Source organism: Contarinia nasturtii, unplaced genomic scaffold (assembly GCF_009176525.2).
Source record: "Contarinia nasturtii isolate CC-2019 unplaced genomic scaffold, AAFC_CNas_1.1 Cnas_scaffold_1699, whole genome shotgun sequence".
Taxonomy (NCBI): Eukaryota; Metazoa; Arthropoda; class Insecta; order Diptera; family Cecidomyiidae; genus Contarinia; species Contarinia nasturtii.
In genome coordinates, this window is record NW_022199032.1 from 363,874 (window position 1) to 380,244 (window position 16,371).

At 31.8% G+C, this 16,371-nt stretch overlaps 4 protein-coding genes across 9 annotated transcripts; 3 read left to right on the forward strand and 1 right to left on the reverse strand.

Moving 5' to 3' along the window:
• The first annotated feature begins 6,172 nt into the window (after positions 1 to 6,172).
• Positions 6,173 to 8,447, forward strand: LOC116347004. Of its 4 annotated transcripts, none has more exons than XM_031777372.1 (9): positions 6,292 to 6,343; positions 6,586 to 6,680; positions 6,792 to 6,942; positions 7,030 to 7,168; positions 7,228 to 7,439; positions 7,541 to 7,697; positions 7,760 to 7,870; positions 7,929 to 8,027; positions 8,180 to 8,447. In XM_031777372.1, exons 3-8 carry the CDS (start codon positions 6,804 to 6,806, stop codon positions 8,002 to 8,004), a joined length of 834 nt encoding a protein of 277 aa, XP_031633232.1. In that variant the 5' UTR covers positions 6,292 to 6,343; positions 6,586 to 6,680; positions 6,792 to 6,803; the 3' UTR covers positions 8,005 to 8,027; positions 8,180 to 8,447. The 4 variants fall into 4 exon arrangements, 3 of the variants coding, with proteins under 3 accessions (XP_031633230.1, XP_031633232.1, XP_031633231.1); XM_031777371.1 differs by lacking the exon at positions 6,292 to 6,343 and adding an exon at positions 6,351 to 6,456; XR_004201645.1 differs by lacking the exon at positions 6,586 to 6,680 and having other exon boundaries at positions 6,173 to 6,343; positions 7,764 to 7,870.
• A 281-nt stretch (positions 8,448 to 8,728) lies between these two features.
• On the reverse strand, positions 8,729 to 9,975 carry LOC116347010 (chromobox protein homolog 5-like). The gene is made up of 3 exons (XM_031777380.1): positions 9,662 to 9,975; positions 9,373 to 9,516; positions 8,729 to 9,284 (listed from the first exon to the last, which is right to left on the reverse strand). The coding sequence occupies exons 1-3, from the start codon at positions 9,749 to 9,751 to the stop codon at positions 8,997 to 8,999; spliced, it is 522 nt and encodes a 173-aa protein (XP_031633240.1). The 5' UTR covers positions 9,752 to 9,975; the 3' UTR covers positions 8,729 to 8,996.
• A 379-nt stretch (positions 9,976 to 10,354) lies between these two features.
• LOC116347008 lies at positions 10,355 to 11,892 on the forward strand. Of its 3 annotated transcripts, none has more exons than XR_004201646.1 (6): positions 10,355 to 10,500; positions 10,580 to 10,730; positions 10,803 to 10,954; positions 11,018 to 11,227; positions 11,296 to 11,490; positions 11,641 to 11,892. XR_004201646.1 is itself a non-coding variant. In XM_031777376.1 (6 exons), exons 2-5 carry the CDS (start codon positions 10,585 to 10,587, stop codon positions 11,468 to 11,470), a joined length of 654 nt encoding a protein of 217 aa, XP_031633236.1. In that variant the 5' UTR covers positions 10,361 to 10,500; positions 10,577 to 10,584; the 3' UTR covers positions 11,471 to 11,490; positions 11,641 to 11,891. The 3 variants fall into 3 exon arrangements, 2 of the variants coding, with proteins under 2 accessions (XP_031633236.1, XP_031633235.1); XM_031777376.1 differs by having other exon boundaries at positions 10,361 to 10,500; positions 10,577 to 10,730; positions 10,832 to 10,954; positions 11,641 to 11,891; XM_031777375.1 differs by having other exon boundaries at positions 10,362 to 10,500; positions 10,832 to 10,954; positions 11,641 to 11,891.
• A 1,287-nt stretch (positions 11,893 to 13,179) lies between these two features.
• Positions 13,180 to 15,624, forward strand: LOC116347126 (female-specific protein transformer-like). Its single transcript, XM_031777584.1, has 5 exons — positions 13,180 to 13,293; positions 14,423 to 14,505; positions 14,768 to 14,940; positions 15,030 to 15,320; positions 15,413 to 15,624. The coding sequence occupies exons 1-5, from the start codon at positions 13,277 to 13,279 to the stop codon at positions 15,593 to 15,595; spliced, it is 747 nt and encodes a 248-aa protein (XP_031633444.1). The 5' UTR covers positions 13,180 to 13,276; the 3' UTR covers positions 15,596 to 15,624.
• Positions 15,625 to 16,371: the final 747 nt, after the last annotated feature.

Consider the following 16,371-nt stretch of genomic DNA (forward strand, 5'->3'; position numbering starts at 1 on the left):
GCACACACACACACACAAATCCAAGAGTTCAATGTTAAACAACAACATATGCTACTGAACAATTTATTGCATTAAAATGATGAAGAGACACACGATGAGTTGAGTAATCATTTAACTTTGCACACTCACTTTATCGATTATATTATCCGATATAAATCGGTTCGTTTTTTCTTTCACTTGGCTCAAACGGCGAATGAATTCTACTCTCTTTTTATTTTGGATTTTATTGCTGTTGTCGGTTTTTTACTTGTCGGCATTAATTCAGGCGATCAAAAGAGCGGCTGATAACTTTTATTCATTTACAATTGAAACAAATGCAAGTTTATTTAACTCAAAGATTCAAAAACAAATGATTAATTACAATTCGCAGGAAATGAGTGCGTAATTTTATTTTATTTATCGATTTTGGCAAAATGCAAATTGACTTGGAAATGTGCGAATAGAACTGAAATTAATAGAATGGCATATGAGAAAGGGTATTGTCCATTTTATAAAAAAAGAGCAATTTGCCATTGAAAATGGAGCACTGTGTGCTCACAGCATGTATGAAACTTAAATTGAAAGACAACATCGAAAGAATCCATCTAATTGGACAACGAGAGAAAGTTTATTTATCGATAGTGAACAAATGAGACGCAAAGAATTTATGAGCACATGATAATAGCAGCGAGAACCAACAAATCGTACGATTGTTGAAATAGAAAAATCAACGTCGACGTGTGACTTTCGAACAAAGTCATAAGATACAGATGTCTCACACGTTAATATTATATAAAATAATAAAAACATCAGTATGCCATCCAATCGCAACCATAATAAACAAATCAAATCGGCATGGTTTAGAACGATATTTGTGTGGCTTTTTTTCAGAAAAAAAGAGAAAAACAATTATAATGTGCGCGTTTGGAATGCATTGTGAAGCATGCACACGTTCTCTTTGTCGTATCGTCTTTTGTGTGTGCTCACCCCCTCACTCTCTTTCTCTCTCTCTCACACTCTCACTCTCGTTCATTCTCGAATGGAATACAGGTAATAATTAATAGAGATGCAGCATTTCTTCCATTGTTCCCAATAAAATGTGTCAAAATGTGTTTTCTTATGCGCCATAGATATTGTGATTTGTGAATATACATGAATAGTGAAAGTGGCTGGTTAGAATTGCTGAAAACAAATTTATTGATACCTTTATTCGTAAGAGTTTAAGAGGAAAAAGAAACATGTGTTGCCTATCTCTGTATGTATTATTATGATGAAAGTCGTGTTTCGTTTGAATTCTGACGTGTACGATTTGTGTTATAAAATAGTGAAAGGAAAACAAAAAACCACCATGCATTTGTATATTTGAGCCTTTCTTTTCTCGGCTGGATGCACACACATAAATTTCCAACCATTGTATATGGTAACTGCACATTTTATTCTATTCTTTCTCTCTTTCTCCGTGATCGTCGCTCCATTCTTAAAACATTTTATCCTGTTGACGAGGCCGTATCCGGTAAAAACCACCCGGGATCTATACGTATGAGATGCATATGATATGCCAGTGTCAGTATCCATTTGGTTTGAGACTATGAATGGAATGTGCAAAATTTATGTGATTTTTTGATCACATGAGTGCATTCAAATTCCCCATATTGTACACATCAGAGACAATAACAAAAACCTAAAAATAACCAGCACTCACACGGCGACAGGGAATAAAAGACAAAAGCAAAGCATAAACCAGCGAAAACGCACGCACATACACAATTAACTGCATCCAAATAGAAATTCATGCACAATAGCAACAGCCGAATAAGATGAAGATGAAAAACTTTTGATCAAAACACACATTTCAAATGGCTATTATGCGGCGTAAATACGCTTCATTGTAACGTGGTAAATAAATCTTTTGTGATTTATACAAGAAGTCTCTCTTTGTGTGTATGTGGGTTTTTCTGGTTAAAAAGGGAAAAATCGACTAATTATTATTATATTAAAGTGATTTGATATTGAAAGTGGCATTTCAAAACAGAAGAGAACAAAAATAAACAAAAAAGACAGCGGAAGAGAAAGAGACTATTGTCGAATATGCGAATGATTCACCGTGTCAGTGTATATGATTTGGCAATCAACTTTAGTTTTGATTGTTTATTTATTTTGATTTTTGGCGTATAACAATTGAAAGTGAACTTGTCCTAATATTGCGAATGATTCATTTCAGGAGTTCATTGAATTTTTATAGTAAAATTTTAACGATTGTTTCGATGCGAAGTCAAGAAAACCGGCCGATCGAACACGATTAATAGCTACATCTTTTTTTTCACTTTCCCATCGAAAACTGAAATGTCTTTGACGATATCAGATGATGTGTCTCAAGCACAAAATCAACATTTGCGTTTACGATTTGCGTTCGTTAAGAACTGGTGACAAATCTCTCATTAGACTTTATGGGTTTTTATGTTACAATGATTGCGCACTTTGTTCACGATTAAGATAAGAAGAAGAAAAAAACAAACAAATGGTAAACACTTTTAGGGAGGTTTTAACATACAATAAATACGTACATCATGTATTTCATACATTGAACATTGAATATTATATTGGGAAAAGGTTCGATTACCCGAATGGTGGTAAAGCGGTAACGTTTTACTCTTAAAGGCTTCAATTAAAAATTGACATTATCCAGGAGTTGTTTTTCAATGTCTCTCACACTATCGCACAAAAAATGACGGCTATTAATTGTTGGGCACCTTAATTATTATCGTGCATGCGGTTGATTCGACAGTGTCTAAATGCAATTAATGATATTATCGATAGTGTTTTATTTTCTCTCTCACTCAAATTCTTTTCAATTGAAACGGTCATAAAAATGATTGCAATAGGCACACCGTGATGCATGCCAATGCAAATTTGTAGTCGATAGAGATAGTTTCCAGTAGTGCGGAGAGACAGAGAAATTGAGAAAGAGCGGGAATAGGGCTTGATCTCTCGACACCACAAACAAATTGCCAAATGAACAATAATCACGAAAATTGATTTCAAATATTGAATCAAGTTTAGGCAGGTGGTATAAAAACAAACCGCGCACGCTCATCGATTCGGATATATTGAAAAATAAAAATGTGATGCGAACAACATACTATAAATTTGATTCATCATCGTATTTAACTGCTGATGATGATGTTGCAAATATATTTTCTAAGTACATTGAATCGAATGTCTCGCACGCACACTCGACAATGCACATTGGCGCGCACATTTAACTATAACCGTATGAGAGGCGTCAATATTAATTGCTTTACGTAAATATTTACCACACTTATAAAAACGGCAAGTGGCCATTTATTAATTCATTTCGGAGAAGAGAGCGAAAGACAGAGAGAATCAAAGAAAAAAGTAGAAGAGATAAAAAAAGGGGATTCCAACGAATTTATTAATTTGAGATCACAATCAATTTGTGCGCATGTGTTTTTGAATTCATTTGAGATAATGAACATTTGCCGGACACATTCCATTCGGACAATATTTCTGTACACTCTCATTTCTTTGGCATTTGATCTTAATTATATCCGGATGGAAATATGATTTAGACCAGTTCTTTTTTTAAAAAAAAGATAGAACTTTTTATGGTGCCTACTTGCTGGCGCTTTATTTTTTCTGCCTTCGATTTTAGTGGAGGTGGTTTGTTGTAAATTTCAAATGGAGTAGCAAACATTTCATCGGTTTTCAAATCTATATCTATTCCAATAAATTGAATCACCATTGGACATCTAAAATGTAGAAAAATCATTAAATTTCATCAAACCAGAACTCAACCAAATAAACAAAACACGGTAAACAAAATAGCACAAACATTCATCCGCTCCAATAAGATTTTAATAAACTTGAAGATTTTCGTCAATAGGGACACTATTAGATTCCATCTTCAAACCTGCTGCGATTCTATTTCTTTACTAAACATGTTTAATTGAAATTAACAAAACTCAAAATTATACTGAAATAATAAAATGTTGTGAGTAGATGCAAAGCATACATTGTAATTCGCGAGACAAATCGAGTGAGTGCAATTAAATGTGTTATGTGTAATGTATGTGAGCAAATTTTTAAAAAAATTCTGTATAAAGAGCTACTGCAGTTCCACTTTTCGAACTTGAATTATCCTTGTTTTTAAAGAAAAGCAAACACTAAAAAAATGATGTGGAAAACCGAAAATGATGATATTTCCTCAAGTCTTTTACTGAACGAATATGTTCACTATTCAATTAAATTTCAATGTAATAATGATATAATTGTTACGAGTTGAGTAATTTTCGCAGATGAATCCTTTTTAATATGATCCATCATAATTGACCAGTAGTTCCAGACGTAGCAATTACTTTTCTATTCATTTCTCTTACCATCTAATTGTTGTTATTTGAAAATATGGTGAAAGCAAGACTTTTCTGCACACACACCGAGTGTGTAAGGTGTCAAGCAATGTTGTTTCAAATGTGTTGACATTACTTTTCTCTTAAACTATATACTTAATTTTCATCATATATTTCCATAACTTTCATTATTTGTTAATTATTTTCCATAATCTGTACAATAACGGTTTCTACGTTGTAGATCTCTTTAACATTGTGAGAAGACGGCAATAGACATAAACCAAATTTAAACACTGGATAAATTGAATATTCTTTTATTTATATATATCACGACGTAGTCACATCAATGAAAAACAATCAGTAAAGCAAAATTGAAATACTCTGTAAATTGATTTGTTTTTTGTAGTTTGTACAAAACTCTGTATTTAAACCTGAAATTCAACTATTATTTGGAACGAAGTAAAAGCGATTTATTTCCTTCAAGCATCGTTAGAATCTGTTTGATGCAACTAGACATGTGACCCTTGGTCGATAAATATAATATAAAAAATAAAACGAGTCATTCAAAGCAAAAAATATATAAGTAAATTATAATGTGGTTACGTTTTAATTATTAGTTTTTCTCAGCATTCGCCAAGTTCTCGATGCTTTTAAATGTAAAAACTCACAGAAAAAAAAAATAAAAGAACAATCAAAAACCATTGTTTTCCAATTTCAGAAATGTATCTAATTTGATCACGAAGTAATAAAATTTACCAAATTTCCTTTTAAAAGCATATGACAATTGATAATAAAATGACATCACAAAACCGTTTATGATCCCAACACACGTAGTTGATTCGTGTCAAATAACGTAAATATTTTTGATCAGCGAGTACAAATTCTATTTCATATCTGGTACGATTTTCATGTGAAATAATTAAAATATACCATCTACATCTGCTACAAAATAATGCTATAAATATTTTGTTTTTCAAATTCCACCCTTTGTAAGAATTGACGCAAGGTTTTTTCAAATTTAAAATGTTGATCCGATACCGAAATGTTGATCGGGATACACTATCGTTCGTAAAAATTTGGAATTCATCAGCGCCATCCCGAACATCGATGAAACTCGTGGCACTTTTGCACGTTTTTTTGATTTCCTTGATGACTATACTACTGCATATATATTGCAGAAAGTGCCAGCCGACTTGAAAGTTGGTGAAATGGGAGGAACAGAATATTGGGAGAAATGATTCACCAAACTGAATGAGGAAGATAACTAATTTGATTTTCCAAGGATATAAAGAAATTCTTGGTCAAATCAACGATTTACCGAAATCCATTTATCCAGAATTCGATGATAAATTCGATACGTGGCTGCCAACTTTCATTAGCGAAGAACATTTCAAAAATGTTGAAAGAAGGTCGGCACAAATAGAATTCGTACTCAAAAGATATAGTCTTTCGACTATTTGTCCATTCTGTTCCATTATATGTTGATTAATTTCTTCTTAATTTTTTCTTTTCTGTTTCACCCCGTTTAGGTTGATGACTTTAGGAAAATATTCAAATCTCCCAAGCCGGGAAAAGTGAAGGACGCTTTAAAGAGCTTAGATTCAAACTGTGAAAAAATGCTAAAAATACAAAATTATTTGATTCAAAAAATTGAAAGAGTGAAGAGTTTTATAACCACAGGCTATTTTCTTCATCAACGAATATAATCGGCGTGGATATGAGTGTCTCTAAGACGGATACGACGGGAAATAGTGTAAATAGTCTCTATCGATTTGCGTTTTTCAAAAATTTCATTATGGTACGCAATGAATTTTGTATTTCGTTCCATTTGTCTGAAACTGATGATTTGTCAAACGCTGTCAGTTTGCGTGCGATATTTCAACAAGCAGCAGAAGCAAACATTTAAAACTATAACAACACACAGAAAGAGAGCGAGAGGCAATTGTCATACGGCAACCCGCTGTACACGAATCGAAACCAACGAACACCATCAACATGTAAGTAGAACATATTCAAACACACAATCACACAACACATACTATGTACAATTGTACACCGGATTTTAAGTTGAAACATTGTTTCCGAATCACTTTTGATTTTGTTATAAAAGGTAGAAAAAAGAATCAAGCCGCAAAAGAAAGAAATAATTATAATATTTTTTGAAGCAAAACAATCGATTCCAAAAGGCTTTTAATGAAAATTTCGCATGTTTCTATATTTGACAAACGTTTTTCTGAAGAAATCGAGAAAAAATCGCCATTTAAAAGCAGCGATAACAGGAAACACCGACGAAACCCACTATATAACAGGATACGAAAAAAATTGAAAATAAAAGTGTGTATGATTTGTTCACATTTTTTTCATATTAATTCAATGCACATAAAATATTTTTTTTAAAATATACAAAATGTATTTATCATTTGCACACTTTTTTATGTTTTCTAGGTTAAGCGGAAAATGCGAAAATCAAAAATGGTAAAAAAAGGTAAAGGAGCGAGACTTAGCTCCAATCCAATAGATATGGAAAGGATTAATCATGATGAAACAGAAAAAAAATCACTTTCTCACTCTGGTGTCTCAACTCAAAAAGATAAATGTAAAATGGATATTTTTTATAACAAACTATCAGAATGTTCAAGAAATACATTTTCCATTTATTTGTTATACATTTCATTTCGTTTAGATAACTTAGATGATACCCCTAGTTGCCTAAACTATTTTAGTACCAACACCAGAACGATGATGTGCGAATTCTATAAACAACTTCCGTTCGAGGTTCCCGCTGAATTCCACACATTCTTACAAAATTTACTGTGGTCTCGGTAAGTGAACAGAAATCACTGTAAATGAATTTGATTTTTTTATAGATTCTTTTCCAAAGAATTGAACATAGATTGAAGAATCAATTGACTGAATCGATTGAACTGAATGCCATCGATAAGTTGATACAAGTTTTGCTAACGCCCGATATTGCTCGAAAAGAAGTATTAACTTCTTTTCGAAATTATTGTAACTCACACATCAATCAGGCTGACAATTCTGCTGAAAACTTTTCATTATATTCACCTGATAGTCATAGTACAATTATTGATGGTATGTATTCGTGCTTGTATTGTGTTGCAAACACGTTAAAATTCGGACTTCAATACTAATTGAAATTCAAATCAAATACAATTTTATTAATTCGTACATAGCTTTAGAAAAATTAGAAACACCCATGGAAACACCGCATTATTTAAATTTCGAACTGCAGCTAATAATTGGCATGATTAACGTGGCAGAAGACGGTGACAGACGAATTGATACATTTGAAAAAATATTGTATTTGACTATGGAATATGTTGAATCGCTGTAAGTAAAAATTTGAACGTATTTAATGTCGGTTTTAATCATGTTCATTGTATATTTGCTAGCAAGAATTATAAAGATAAGATCCGTAAGGAGCTAGAAACAGTAGCGATCAAAGATAACAGTGATTTTGCGTTAAATGCATTTATAAATTGCATAAAATATCGTTCGAAAATGTAAGTTACTATTTGTTCTTTCCCGCACGACCACGATTCCATTTCGTTTTATTTACAGACTTTCATGGGTATCGACATTCCAACGTAACATTGACAAACTCATTGAAGATGCACATCGAATGATACCTAACTGATCTGTCGCTCACAGTTACAACAGGTGTGTTTTATCATTCATCCATTTAATTCAATTTTGGATTTTAATCGGAGATTTTTTTATTTGTGATAATTTTATCGGTACATTTAGTTGGCTAAAAATTTGCAGTATCGCTTTATTTTGATATAAACCGTCTAATTCGATTCCTTTTCTAGCCAAGAGACAATGTAATAAACAGCAGGGCGGAGCCAATTGACAATGGAACAGAAGTCGATGACAATTCTTTCCAATCAACATGTGATATTTCGCTGATTTTATTTAAAAGATATCTGTAAACAAATCAACATTAAAGTGACAAATACGCTATAGCGTATCTATAGATTGTAAATAAGAAAAAAATTCAAAATCTTCTAACACCAAAACGATTCTTTAAAAAACATAAAAATGAGCATAATAAGTTTGTAAATTCCAAAAACACGAAAAATAAAAGGTTCCACAAAGAAGATTGCACTTTTATCATTGTTAGTTCAAGTCTTGCCATAAGACCAGTTTTCTGTTTTCTTCTGACGATGTTCACATTGGTTATCGAACCATATCATTCATAGTTCATCATATGATAATTCAAGTTAAGATATTTTCAACAAAATCCTTATAAAACATTTCATTGAAAGATTTTAAAGCACTGCTGGCGTTGTTTTTTCAAAATTATTATTTGTTTATTTTTCATTCCGCTTATGAGATAAAATTCCATTTGATTTGTTTTGTCATTTCATTTTCTCGTCATTGACAGTCGGTATGTTTACAAATTTCAATAAAAAACATATTCATTATAATCTTTTTTGTTTTCTAAAAAAAAATCGGATTAAAACAGTGCATGTTCGATCAAGCAATCAAATTAATTCTAGATATTGTTAAATTCAATTTCATTCTCTTCGCTGGTCCATTTATATCGAAAGTTATTGGTTATGAAAATTCTGTGTAAATTAAATGAAAAAGAAGGCATTCTGTATGTTTGTCGTAAATGTTTGGCTATTAATGTTTTAGTGGTCGTTTGTAGTTGTCGGTCTTGTCATCATCATCGACACCTTCATCGTCTGTTTCCCATTGCATGCGGCTTTCATAGAACTCCATAACCTCGTATGGATACTTCATTTTCGCTTCTGCCGATGACACAATCGATAGTTTATCTTCGTCTGTCCATTTGAACACAAATTTGAGTTCATCATTGATTTCTGTGGCGCCCAAGATTTTTCCAATTCTAATTGATTTATCCGAATAAGGAAGATCGGTGCTCTTAACATCACTTTTCTTCAATTTCATCTGCATACGACGAAAATAAAAGAGAACAATTTTTTAAACGTAAATTTAAAAAAAAAAACAAACATTTTTATACTTTCAACTAAATTACCGTGATGTCGTTTTGCTCTGAATCTGACACTGATTCGATTTTAATCTTATTTATCATACTTATGCGTTGACTACGTCGAGGTGCATCGCTTTTTTCATGTTTGATTGAATTACGACCTTTACGAATATTTCGTCCACCACGAGACTGCAGAGACATGTCAATTGAATAAAACAAACAAATTTTTTTTATCAGAAATCAATTGGTAGAAAACAGATAATCATGGAGAAATTCAATTGAAAATGTAGCCACGCAGATCCTTCGATAATAAAATAAAAAAAATCATAATTACTTCACTTAATTTGTCCGATTCGCTGGTTGCATCGCTGGTCGGTGAATACACCAATCTCTCGAATTCTGTTTCATTCGTCATCGTTTTCATCTGATTCAATAGAATTTCGTCAAAATTTGATCACAACAATTATACACACAATACAGTGAATAATGTTCCGATCGTTTAAATCGTTTTTTTCTTCACGAAAAATGTGCAAAATTTAACAACGTCAGGAGAACAACGCAATTTAAGGGCATTTGGTGAAATGAATAAAATCACACTTGTCAGCTGGTGTGCCTTGCTAACGCTAATCTATTACGACTTTAGTTTTAACGAATATTCTAATTAAAATGTGAATCCAAATCTTTGACACTTGTCACACAGTTGTGTTAGTGAAATTATGGTTTGAGCGAAGCGGCATTTTTTCAATATGCACTGTTCATCACAATGAATGCGCATCTGAATGCGACGCACACATAAAAACAATTCAATGTGAGCAGAATGAGTTGAAATTATGGTGTATTTGCCTGTCGAGTATCGACATTACACGAATTCAATAGTATCACAATTTTTATTTCTAATTCCTTTATGGGATCCATTCTTCTCTATATTGGTGTTTGACAAATTTCAATTCTTTTCAATACATCATTTATGTATGTATGCATAAAATTTGGTTATTCACTGCAAATTGGGCTTCTTGATTTCGCGCCATTTTGTCATTAAGTTTCCATTTGCTCAAGCTAACACACAATTTTTGCATTCGTCTTCGATCAAAAAAAATATATTCGAACATTACATGACATTCAATTACAGCAGAGAAGAGAAAACTGAAAAGAAAACGAAAATTTAAATATCAAGTGAGTATTTCGTGTACAAATTTGCTTTTGTTTTTTCTCTTAAATGATTTTGGGATATTTTTCGGTTATTTTCAAGTAGATAACATGACTAAATATATAATTGAACTACAGCAAAGTTTAAAAAATGACGTGGAAAAAATCCTAGACAAAATTCAAAAGCATATATTCGAAGTATCACATAAGACAAACTTGGAAGAATTGAGATTATTATTTGGATTAATTATGGAATGGTGAGAGTTTGAAAATGTTCTCGATAAAAAAGGCAATATTTAATATTAGTTCCAATCAATTTATAAATTAAGGTTTGAAAATTCTCTTGGTTGTTATTTAGGTTTGACAATCTAAAACTGTTCCGTTATTCGTCCATATCTGAAAATACGCCAGCAAATTTAGAAGGCGACAATGTGTCGGAAGAAATACTATGTGAACAGATAAATTGTTTAAATATGCATCGGTAAGCGTTTGAGCTGACACAAACGATATACAAAATGACATTTTTGTTCGGAATATTTTGCAGAAAAGTGTTGGAGGGAACGGACATTGAGTGGCTAATCAATCAATTTACTAGGCGTGTATTGAATATGTTCGAAGAAATTAAATACCAAAATTCGCAATTTATTCCAAGTATCTCGACGAGAATTGCAGAGCTACAGCAATCCATACTAGCATCATATGCGAACGATCTAATTTGTGTAATTTTTAATTTTCATGAACGTATTGTTACCTTGTAAGTTGTTATCAAACATGAATTGAAGCATGTAACATGAATTTAATTTTCATCACTTTTTTTTATAGGTTTGAAAAAAATCTGTATCTGAATTATGTCATCGATAAATTTGAATCGATGTTGTTAAAAAGCGATGAAGGAAGTATGTATCACAAATTTGAAAATATTTTGTATAATCGGTACCTTAAACCGGTACGTACACAACGTAATGCAGCTACGATAGACAACATGAGATCTCTTTGAACTATTTCGTTGCGGTAAAGGTAGGTTTTTATCATTTGAACATTTTTGGTTTTTTTTTCCATTTTTTTTTCTACTCATGCGCAAATTAAGAGCAAATTGATCATGTCACCAAAATAACAATAAAAAATTGATAGCTCAATTTTATTTCTCTTTCCTCTCTCTCCATTCAGGCCAGAGCAGTTTTTTTACGCGAGAACCGATAAGGACGATCCGATTAACGGCGATATTATATATAACGGGTTTTATTTATTTAATATACAGAAATTGTTTTTGCAACAACGAAAAATTTTAATGGCAAAATGCTTGATGACGAATTGCGACTGACCACAGTGCATATTATATTGTACTCGTAATTATTTTCAATAAAAATGAGTTTGTTATATATTTTTTACGTGACACACAAAAAATAAAATCAAAAAATTTCGAAATAAAAAAAAACTGAGTTTAAAGCTCAAAACCGACGAATGTGATGTCGTCAAAGGACATTTCTTGTCTAGTTTATAGTAGTGCTATATAGTTTTATGATTTGTTGACATGGGATTTAAACCGCATACCATAAAACATAACGAATGCGTATTGTAAATGACCCATCTGAGCATGGCGATTGCACTAAATTCCATATTTGTGCACATTGAAGAGAATTTACATGTCAGAAAAACGTTTTTTTTTCTTCTTCAAACAACGAATTTGCATTTTTTATTGATTTGTCTTGGTCTTTTTCGGTTGACCCTGTGTTTGCAAAGAAAATCTGCATCGCAAATTGCATGCAAGCCACTTGACTTTATTTTCCTTAACGAACTAGGGATTAGTTGGACATACCATAAAACTTAATCCTCAAGGATTATAAACGGTGAACCAAATATTTCCTTTTTTTCTCATCTTCGCATCCTAATACTTGAGTATGGTTTTTTACACACACATTTTACGCATAAACACATTGCCTTCCGTATATTGTGCGAAATGATGGATGAAGAAATGAGCGTACGAAAATTCGTTGAAAAAATTTACATAAGATATGGCTCTTAATTTGTTGTTTGTTTAACGAAAAAAGAAGAGAGAAAACTGAAAGACAATAGATACAAATTTGACCTTTACTACGGCTACTGTGCATTGGGTGTTGTTGAATATTGCAGTAAATGAACATCGTGGTGTTACGTTAATTTGCATAAATAGCCCAACCCCATAAAATGTCCGTGTATGTGTACAGCCTCTCGATTTTTTTTTCTAAAGTCAGATTTTTTTACCTGAACTGATCAATTTTCATTCGGTTTTCATATTTTAGAAAATAATTTGATGCCATTTGATTCACAACAAATTGGTGAATAATTCTAAATAATATTTTGATATTCTACATGAGATTGGTCGGTGAAAAAATATTTTCATTACAAATCTGAAAAAAAAAAAATATTTTTTTTTATTATAGTTTTGCACATATCAGTTTAGTCGTAATCTAGTAATTTCTTCGAAAAAAATTAAATATTATCAGAATCATCATTTGGCAAATGAAATCCATTGTGACAGGAGTAAAAAATAAAAATCGCCAATAAGCTTGCGTGTCCTTTACATATTTCTGCAAAGAGGGGAGGAGTAATTTGTAACAAAAAAAAAAAAATAGAACGAAAAAAATACAAGAGGTAGTAGTAGTAATGGTTTTTACTTTAAGTGTCCTCATACACTCACTGACCAGTTCATATTTGTACTTCGTGATCAGTTCATATTTGCAGTTTAGTCAAGTGATACTTTCTTCGCAATATTTTAAAGTGGTATTTTTTAAAAATTAATTTGGTGTAGAGTGAACTTTTTGCCATGGCCATGAATAAAAAGTAAGTATAATCAAATAAAAAACCTCTATCGAGGTGAAGACCGAGTGACGAAAACAAAATTTGAAACACAACATTTCTGATATCAATTTTTTGACGTAAATAGTTGGTAGATATTTTTTCTGTACTGTGAATAAAAACTTAATATATATTTGTATATTTAAAACCTTTCCAAAATATCTCCCTTTTTACTTTGAGTTCATACTGTCGCAATGAAGCAACGTTCCGAATATACAAATATATAACAACTATTTTCGTCATAAAATTGATAGAATTTTTTAAAATTAAATTGGCAAAGTCAATAAGGTGCAATATACTTAAAACAAATTGTGTTTTATTTTAAAATATTTGATACAAAATCAGAAATTTTCTGTTTCAAATTTTGGTATCGTCACTCGCTCTTCACCTCGATAGAGGTTTTTAATTTTATATCAATAGTTTTTTAAGCGCTTGAATTATTTAAGTTGAAATCGGATAGCTTACTTGAAGACCTTTACAACGATATGCATATGTCCTCGGTATGTCAAGTTGAGGCGCCACAGTGACCGTATGAAAAAATGACCATTTTGGCCATATTTGCACTATCGAAGGCCATATGAATCGTTGCGGAGATAAAGAAGCTCTTATTTTTCTCCAAATAATACTGCAATATAAAGTTTTTTATGAATAGTTTATTTGTTGTATAACAACAAATAAACCGTGTGAAAAAAACTTCATGTTGCAGTATTATTTGGAGAAAAATAGGAGCTACTTTTTCGTTGGAAAGGTATTGATCTCTAGATTCAGAATATCGATGTTTCAGAGTTTAACGACCTCATTTATTGCCAGCTATTGCCGTAGAACTGAATTTTGACTCATTTCTTGAAAGGATCATATTTTGAAGACAAGTAGGCCGATTTTCAAATTTCATTTTTCCTTAATCTATGGCCCAAGGGCTTTCCAACCATACGGGGAAAAAGGCCTTCTAGGTTGGGATTTGGAAATTATTTGGTCATTTTTTAATTTTCCAAAGCTCATTTACATAATAACAAAAAAATTGCGGAAAGAAGTTAAAATTCCTTGAAAATTGGAAATTTCAATTTTTTACACAAAATTATCATTGATATTTTTTATTTTCCCTTTTTATCTATAGAATGCAATCGTCAAGAGCAAATTCTCATCGGGTTTTAGCTAATATTGAAATTTCAGATGACGATACATTGAATCTAACAGCAGGTAATTTGAGTTATTTTTTATTTTTCTCTTTATAATTTACTTACTTAGGTAGTTAATTACGGTAATTAATAATAACAACAATTTTATTCTTATCATATGATGGTTTTTTTTGTTTCCAATAATATATCAATCAACTTAAGTTTAACATTATTTTTATTCTAAGCATTAGAGAGATTCATTTTTTGTTTAAAAAAACAAATCAAAATATCTTAGGTAAAAAGAGTGTTTTATGAGTTTTTAATCTTTACTATCTCTTTAATAGGCAATATCGATATGCTGCAAGACACTATGTCATCAGGAATCGGAAGTTCTGTTTCGGATACGAGCTGCGCAATTGAGTACAGAAATAGAAATCAGCAACGTAATCAATCTAATTATAGGCGGCGCAGATCATCATCATCCTCTTCGTCGTCGTCGTCATCATCTTCTTCATCGGTAAGTTAATTAATCTTTTTAACAGTTTATTTGAAAAGCATTCAACCATATTATATATGTTTAACCAATTCTCTTCTTTCTATTTTTAGGATGATGAAGATGAAACGCCATATTTTAAAGATTTGAGAAGAGAACGTGATCGCATGGTAAATGAACGAGCACTACTTCAAAAGGAAAGGAAGAAGTCTCAACGAGAAGTTAGACGGTGGAAGCGCTTCCAAAAATATAAGAAAGAACGCTACGAACAAAGACAACAACAGAAACAGCAGCAGCAGCAACAACAACAGCAACAAACAACACCACCTCAGTCAAGTTTTTCACGGCCATCACGATCACCCTCAAGTAGTACAGATCAGACGCCAAAAGTTATCGTTGTTCATGTAAGTATTCTTTGATCTCTTGTAGCTTCCGATAATTTTATTGATTATTTGATTTAGAGTGAAATTTTAATCTAAATTTTCAATTATTGTAGGTACCACCGCCATATGGAATGCCGTTTATGCCACCACATGCCATGGGTCCAATGCCAATGCCATACGGACCTCAATACGGGCCGCCACATGGTTATTTCCATCCCATGCCTCCAATGTACAACAGACGCTTTATACCAAACCGACGACCATTCCGAGGAGGTGCCAATAATCGAAGAAATTAGTGACAAAACGAGGATGGTTATTAGAATATTAAGACGTAGACATTTTTTTATATAATATTATTTAATAATTATACGACGAAAGCATGTACAAAATTGAACAAAAAATGATAATAAATGTACGGTTTTTATTTTATCAAGTTAATATTTGCGTTTTGTTTGACTTTAAAAACGAACAAAATTAATTACTTTTTTTAGAATGAAGTTAACCTCAGTTGCCAATCTTAGCAGCTGCTTGTGCAAAATTTACAAAACTTACGTAATCACAGAACCGTAGTCAGTGTACTGGTACCCAGTGTAGAAATTTTGAGTACGAAGCCAAAAAACTAGGAACAAAATCGAACAAGTCAATGAAAAATAAAACACCCACATGTTTACAATAAAATATTTGATTTGTTTTTATTGAATTCATTTCGCAAAAATTGACCATTAATTTGTCTCTTTATAAATGAACATTTTCTATTCAAATTAATCACTATAGTTTCATTTTAACAAGGTTAATCTGCATCACAAAAACGTTTTAAAACGTTCCGTTTAAATGGTATTTATCTAATCGATACAAAAAAACACATTCAATTCACCATAAGATACGCACATACACACCAGAAAAACATCAAAATTAAATGTGCTCATTATGCTTCGTCTTCACATAATCACCACTCATACGTATGTCCTTCTAAATTATTTCTACCTAAAAAAGGTGCCCGCATCTACCTGTGAGTAAAAATTTCTCGTCCGTTAAAGTGTAGCAACGAAATAAATCAGTTAAATAGTGCTAA